The following is an 8,237-nucleotide window of genomic DNA, read 5'->3' on the forward strand; positions in this document are numbered from 1 at the left end:
GTGAACACTGTTGGAAGTCTATGTGAAATACATTTTCTTGGATCTATTAATCTATAGGTTCTACTAGTTGACTGTCAGTTCTACTGACTAAGCATAAACTGCAACATGCCATACTTTTTTATACACTGCTCAAAAAAATAAAGGGAACACTTAAACAACACAATGTAACTCCAAATCAATCACACTTCTGTGAAATCAAACTGTCCACTTAGGAAGCAACACTGATTGACAATAAATGTCACATGCTGTTGTGCAAATGGAATAGACAACAGGTGGAAATTATAGGCAATTAGCAAGACACCCCCAATAAAGGACTGGTTTTGCAGGTGGTGACCACAGACCACTTCTCAGTTCCTATGCTTCCTGGCTGATGTTTTGGTCACTTTTGAATGCTGGCGGTGCTTTCACTCTAGTAGTAGCATGAGACAGAGTCTACAACCCACACAAGTGGCTCAGGTAGTGCAGCTCATCCAGGATGGCACATCAATGCGAGCTGTGGCAAGAAGGTTTGCTGTGTCTGTCAGCGTAGTGTCCAGAGCATGGAGGCGCTACCAGGAGACAGGCCAGTACATCAGGAGATGTGGAGGAGGCCGTAGGAGGGCAACAACCCAGCAGCAGGACTGCTACCTCCGCCTTTGTGCAAGGAGGAGCAGGAGGAGCACTGCCAGAGCCCTGCAAAATGACCTCCAGCAGGCCACAAATGTGCATGTGTCTGCTCAACGGTCAGAAACAGACTCCATGAGGGTGGTATGAGGGCCCGACGTCCACAGGTGGGGGTTGTGCTTACAGCCCAACACCGTGCAGGACGTTTGGCATTTGCCAGAGAACACCAAGATTGGCAAATTCGCCACTGGCACCCTGTGCTCTTCACAGATGAAAGCAGGTTCACACTGAGCACGTGACAGACGTGACAGAGTCTGGAGACGCTGTGGAGAACGTTCTGCTGCCTGCAACATCCTCCAGCATGACCGGTTTGGCGGTGGGTCAGTCATGGTGTGGGGTGGCATTTCTTTGGGGGGGACGCACAGCCCTCCATGTGCTCGCCAGAGGACTGCCATTAGGTAGTGGCGCAGTGGTCTAAGGCACTGCATCGCAGTGCTAGCTGTGCCACTAGAAATCCTGGTTCGAATCCAGGCTCTGTCGTAGCCGGCCGCGACCGGGAGACCCATGGGGCGGCGCACAATTGGCCCAGCGTCGTCCAGGGTAGGGGAGGGAATGGCCGGCAGGGATGTAGCTCAGTTGGTAGAGCATGGCGTTTGCAACGCCAGGGTTGTGGGTTCGATTCCCACGGGGGGACTGTATGAAAAAATAAAAATAATGTATGCACTCACTAACTGTAAGTCGCTCTGGATAAGAGCGTCTGCTAAATGACTAAAATGTAAATGTACAGAGATGAGATCCTCAGACCCCTTGTGAGACCATATGCTGGTGCAGTTGGCCCTGGGTTCCTCCTAATGCAAGACAATGCTAGACCTCATGTGGCTGGAGTGTGTCAGCAGTTCCTGCAAGAGGAAGGCATTGATGCTATGGACTGGGCCGCCCGTTCCCCAGACCTGAATATGCTTTAGTCCAGGTCTGGGAGGAGATCCCTCAGGAGACCATCCGCCACCTCATCAGGAGCATGCCCAGGCGTTGTAGGGAGGTCATACAGGCACGTGGAGGCCACACACACTACTGAGCCTCATTTTGACTTGTTTTAAGGACATTACATCAAAGTTGGATCAACCTGTAGTGTGGTTTTCCACTTTAATTTTGAGGGTGACTCCAAATCCAGACCTCCATGGGTTGATACATTTGATTTCCATTGATAATGTTTGTGTGATTTTGTTGTCAGCACATTCAACTATGTAAAGAAAAAAGTATTTAATAAGATTATTTCATTCATTCAGATCTAGGATGTGTTATTTTAGTGTTCCCTTAATTTTTTTTAGTAGTGTATTTCAATGGAGAAAGCATCCGAGCGAGGGAAACAGCGCCCCTCTGTCTCTGTATGTGTAGGCCATCTATCTTATGCTGTCTCGTCCTTTAGGCCTATATACAGTACCACGGTCGCAAGGCGAACTAACAGGTTATAGAGCAAACAACGCAATTGTCACAACACATAGGTTGTAATATGGCTTTTCTTTCTGGCTTCCCCAGTGATTTTACCCACGCACCGCTACTGAACTAAACTGTCTCTCAGTTCACACTCAGATACTGTTGCCTCTGTGTATTTTGGGCTGCCTTTACACTGGCAGGCCAATTCTCTTGCATTGATTTTTAAGTCGCAGGCAGCGCTACCTTATCAAGAGACCATGGGCAACCATGAGCCGGACTCATGTCTCCTACATCCACACCCTGGCTCAACCCTAACCCTAGTTATAACCTTAACCCTAAACTCATGTCCACACCCTGGCTCAATGCTAACCCTATACTCTTAGACAAAAAGATGCTATCTACAACCTAAAATGGTTCTTCGGCTGTCCCCATAGGAGAACCCTTTGAAGAACCCTTGTTGGTTCCAGGTAGAACCATGTTGGGTTCCATGTAGAACCCTTTCCACAGAGGGTTCTACATGGAATCCCAAATGGTTCTACCTGGAACCAAAAACTGTTTTAACTGGAACCAAAAAGGGGGACAGCCGAAGAACCCTTTTGAACCCTTTTTTCTAAGAGTGTAGACATAACCTTAACCCTAACCCTAACACATTAAAAGAACACTGATGGTCCTCCTTTTTGCAAGCATGGACACTCACGACATTCAAACAGACATCTGACAAAGACCTAAAAATGTCAGAACTCTTTAAAATACTTATTTATTACAATAGAACATTGTATACCCGTTAACATTATAGAAAATCCCAAACATGCAAATTATTTATCTGTGTTCTAATGAATATACATTCAGACCTACTGCTGGGATCATCAGTGTCAGATTTTTATCAGAATAAATACTTAATACCACTTTCCTCACCAGCATATTAGTGTTAAGGTTCTCTTGGATTAAAATATCAGTTGAAACCCACTCCAGTTCTAACATCACAAATAAATAAATGAATGCTCATTGCACTGCCATTACTGTTCTGCCAAAATATAATGGTGATTTGCCAGAAAATTGACATGAAACAGATCTCCTCCTGTTTTCTAGATCTTGTGGAGTCCAAAGAAGCTGGCATGATGAGCGTGGCTGAGCATGGCTGGATGGGAGACGTTCACATAGACCCAGTCCTGCTTTTCCAGCTTCAGTGTGGATCCCAGGTAACTCCCCGAGGTCCAGACAAACCCATGAGAGCCCAGGCTGCAGTAGCCCTCCCTGTGCCCCTCCATCAGGGTGAGAGACTTGAGATTCCCTGGCCTTCTCACAAACACAGAGTGAACCAAGGTATCTGTAGGGGGGCAGTGATTGGCTTCAAACTGCACCCGGGAGTAGATGTGGTAGAGCCCAGTCTCGTTGACCTGCAGACCGCCGTCACGATAGACCACGCCCCCCTCTGTGAAGGCCCGCCCCGCCTTGGGCTCCCAACGCAAGGTATTCTGTGAAACATCCTTCTCAATCCGGCCTGAGGGAGACAGCAGGGAGAATGGCGTTAGAGATGACACTCCACTGAACCTATTGTACATCAGAAGTGCATGCTTAATTTAATTAATCAAGGTCCTGATGAGCAGCTGATTACTAGAATCAGGTGTGTTAGAGCAAGACTGGAGCAAAAGCCTACACATGGAAACAAAGTAGTTAACCTGCCCCCAGCCAGAGCCGGCCCAGCCTTTTGGGAGCCCTAAGAAAAATGTTGTTGCCCCCCCTTTTTTTAGTGGACCCCCTTTTGATGGCGGAGAGAAAAAAAATGAAGTTTTAGAGTTAATTCAATTATACACATTTTGCCATGGGGTGGAGAGAAGATTTTTGCAGTTTCATAACTAATTTCATTTCATTCTAATCATTTTGCCATGGGGCGGAGAGTTATTTAGCAGTTTTACAGCTAATTTCCTGCAACTCTACTCATTTTGCCATAGGGTGGAGATAAAAAAAAATCGGTTTTGAAGCTAATTTCCTGTAATTCTACACATGTTGCCCTTACTTATGCCATGTTAATATGATATCTGAGTGAGAGTGACTAACAAAGTCAATGTGGGCCCCCTGGAGGTCAGGACCCCTGGGCACGTGCCCTGCGTGCCTGGTCGGTAAATAGACCATGATTACTACAAGTTTAGATAGCTGGCTAGACCAACTTAACAATACATTAAAAATTGGCTGACATGGGCTAATTGAGAGACTGTCAGTGACTGACATAACAAAATAAAAATTGCTGATGCACAACCAAATTTAGAAATTGCACCTTATGCATTCTACTATTCTAACTCTCAACTGTAATTTGAAACCCAGATTTGAATTTGTTTGGGTCTGTGGCCCCCTAGTAGCCGCGGGGCCCTGAGCAGTCACTTATGTCGCTTAGTGGCTAGGGCCGGCTCTGCCCCCAGCTTACCTATGACATGTGCTGCAGGTCTGCCGGCTGTCTTCCCTCTGTTTGGATCAGTCTCTGGATCAGTCTCTGGAAGGTCACCCACTAGCTTCTCAGGCGCACGACCATCACTCTCAATGTTAATTTCCTATGAAAAAAGAAGAGAGAAATCTCATTGCCACATCACATTAGCACACATGTACACACACACACACACACACACAAGTACACACAAGATTTTTCGCATCAATATAACATTTTGTGGTTAAGAAAGTTTGCGGTAAGATACACTGAACATCAGCTCTTCTCTGAATGTGTGAGTCATGAATTTCCTGTAGCACTGCTGGACTGGTGACCACAACTCTGAACAGATTCCGGTCTTGGCTGAGGTCTTTAAATGTCACTGCTACTTAATAATCTGAGATGCAGAGGCAGCAAGAAAAGTTAAAGGCTGTTTTGCCTATTTTCCATCTACACTTTACCCCTGTCTGTCTGTCTGTCTGTCCCCTACCCCTCACCAGTCTCCCACTCCCTTTCCAGTGGTCACAATAATCATCAAGGTGATAATTAAATGGTAGGAGGCATCTTTTTTAGGTTCATAGTTTTTTCTTCTTGTTGCTACAATGTTGCATTTTGTTACTATGTCTCTGTTTTCCTCATCAGTAAGTTAAGATGTTTTAGCCAACAACAAAAACAATGAAAGGCAATGAGATACTAAATATGAACTACCACAAATTCCTCAATGTGTCTATTTCATTGATGGTTTTGGCAGAGGATCAGTGCAGTGTCATAACAAAGAGAGATGCTCTGAGATCATACAGAAAGAACATTATGAGACAGAGAAGTGACAAGATACAGAGACCCTTTGATACAAATGGAAATCAGAGAGCAGACTTGCTCCAGGAGAACCCCACCCAAACACTGAGCCCCACCCAAACACCCACCCTCACCTGTTGTATCCCATCGAGTTGAGTCTGTAGCTTGATTATCTGGTAGGCACCCAGTCCTAAAGCCCCAAACACCAGCAGCAGCAGAAACAGCAAAGCCACAGCCAGGCTCCAGGAGCCAACCCCCCTGGCCCTGCCCCGCTCCCTCACTCTCTCGTGAGCAGGAGGGAAGGACCAGCAGGGCAGCATGCCTGGAGGTTGGACCGACGGCTGTGGACCTCCACCACTGTCCACTAGAAACACCTGGGGGTATGGATAGCCCTGTGTACCGTTCATGGTGCAGAGTGTGTGAGAGAGGAGCGTGAGTGTGTGTGTCGCCTCTGTGTGCAGGAGGTGTGTGCTTTTATCTGAGCACCTCAGTCTTTAAAAAATTCAGCAACTGGAACCCACAGCTTCCACCCACACACACTGGGTGGGTCTGTGATAAGCTAACACCACCTCTCACTCATGCTCTCCATCCGCTCCTCTCTCAAAATGAAACTTAGCCAGGTTACTGGCGCTGTTGCAGGACAAGTAGATAATGATGAGCTCCAGTGGAGACTCCTCAGAGGAGGAAAAATTGTAAAACATTGAAAAAGTTATCCCTTTTAGATAAAACTATACTAAATATATTCACGTCACCAAATAATTGGTACATTGACTTCAACACAAGACCTAGGAGGCTCTTGGTTCTCACCCACTTCCATAGACTTACACAGTAATTATGACAACTTCCGGAGGATGTCCTCCAACCTATCAGAGCTCTTGCAGCATGAACTGACATGTTGTCCACCCAATCAAAGGATCAGAGAATGAATATAGTACTGAAAGCATAAGCTACAGCTTGCTAGCACTGCAGTGCATAACATTTGGTAAGTAGTTGACTCAAAGAGAGAGAAAGACAATAGTTGAACAGTTTTCAACAAATTAATTTCTTCAAAAATGATGGAGAAGAAAGAGAGAGAGAGAGAGAGATTTTGTCATTTCTTTTCACTTTCAGTTTCACTTACATAGCTAACAAATGCAGCTGGCTAGTTTAGTTACTCAAACACCCTGCTCAAACAGAGGGATGCTATGCTAGCTGGCTGGCTATGACTATCCAACACAACACTGGAACTCTTCCAAGTCAAGGTAAGCTTTTGGTATTAATTAATTTTCCACTGGGGCCCGCCGGTGTAACTGCTTACAGATTATACACTGTAATGTTACGGCATGATTGTAGCGGCTTTACTAACGCATTAGTTATATTAGCTATGTTGACTAGGACGTTACTTTAGCTAATATGGGGACAACGATGTAGGCTGTGTGTAGCGGTTATGACATGGTTTGGCTTGGAAAGGTTTTTTCGCCTGGTCACATAGCTGATGTGTTGTTCATTGAAGTCCACAAACGAAGGGAAAAGGTGAGAGGAGGAGAGTGCATAGAGTATCATGTAGTAGCCTCAACCTATTGATGTTACATTGAACTGGGTGAATGGAATATGAATGACAGTCATCCAACATGTTATAATAGAAATAAGGCCATGCTCATGACGAGCTCATAGTAGAGAGAAACTAATTTACACTTTCACACAAACTTTCATACATGCATGCACGCTCGCATGCACATGCACACGTGCTCACAGACTTGGAAAATGGGAGTTAAACATGCAGTGATAGTTTATTACAGTGTCATTAAAAACTTTGTGAAAACGTTTTATTATATATATATATATATCATGCAGTAAAATAAAAAGTCCAGTGTCTGTGTTCTTTTGCCCATCTTAATCTTTTATTTTTATTGGCCAGTCTGAGATATGGCTTTTTCTTTGCAACTCTGCCTAGAAGGTCAGCATCCCAGAGTCGCCTCTTCACTGTTGACGTTGAGACTGGTGTTTTGCGGGTAGTATTTAATGAAGCTGCCAGTTGAGGACACTCTAATGTATTTGTCCTCTTGCTCAGTTGTCCACCGGGGTCCTCTCACTCCTCTTTCTATTCTGGTTAGAGCCAGTTTGCGCTGTTCTGTTCTGTGAGTAGTACACAGCATTGTACGAGATCTACAATTTCTTGGCAATTTCTCGCATGGAATAGCCTTCATTTCTCAGAACAAGAATAGACTTGACGAGTTTCAGAAGAAAGTTATTTGTTTCTGGCCATTTTGAGCCTGTAATCGAACCCACAATTGCTGATGTACCAGATACTCAACTAGTCTCAAGAAGGCCAGTTTTATTGCTTCAGCACAACAGTTTTCAGCTGTGCTAACATAATTGCAAAAGGTTTTTCTAACGATCAATTAGCCTTTTAAAATAATAAACTTGGATTAGCAAACACAACGTGCCATTGGAACACAGGACTGATGGTTGCTGATAATGGGCCTCTGTACGCCTATGTATATATTCCATAACAAATCAGCCGTTTCCAGCTACAATAGCCATTTACAACATGAACAATGTCTACACTGTATTTCTGATCAATTTGATGTTATTTTATTGGACAAAAAAAATGCTTTTCTTTCGAAAACAAGGACATTTCTAAGTGACCCCAAACTTTTTAACGGTAGTGTGTATATATATATATATATATAGTACCAGTCAAAAGTTTGGACACAGATACTCATTCAAGGGTTTTTCTTGATGTGTACTATTTTCTACATCAAAACTATGAAATAGCACATATTGAATCTTGTAGTAACCAAAAAAGTGTTAAACAAATCAAAATCTATTTTATATTTGAGATTCTTCAAAGTAGCCACCCTTTGCTTTGATGACAGCTTTGCACACTCTTGGCATTCGCTCAACCAGCTTCATGAGGTAGTCACCTGGAATGCTTTTCCAACAGTCTTGAAGGAGTTCCCACATATGCTGAGCACTTGTTGGCTGCTTTTCCTTTACTCTGCGG

General features: G+C 44.4%; 1 protein-coding gene across 1 annotated transcript; it reads right to left on the reverse strand.

Annotated features, from left to right (window-relative positions):
• Window positions 1-3,122: 3,122 nt before the first annotated feature.
• On the reverse strand, window positions 3,123-5,658 carry LOC311148634 (tumor necrosis factor ligand superfamily member 6-like; the record flags this gene model as incomplete). Its single annotated transcript, XM_084185622.1, has 3 exons — window positions 3,123-3,538; window positions 4,460-4,580; window positions 5,386-5,658. The coding sequence occupies 3 exons, from the start codon at window positions 5,656-5,658 to the stop codon at window positions 3,123-3,125; spliced, it is 810 nt and encodes a 269-aa protein (XP_084041748.1).
• Window positions 5,659-8,237: the final 2,579 nt, after the last annotated feature.

The sequence above is a fragment of the Coregonus lavaretus genome, assembly GCF_964263955.1.
Source record: "Coregonus lavaretus genome assembly, chromosome: 21".
Taxonomy (NCBI): domain Eukaryota; kingdom Metazoa; phylum Chordata; class Actinopteri; order Salmoniformes; family Salmonidae; genus Coregonus; species Coregonus lavaretus.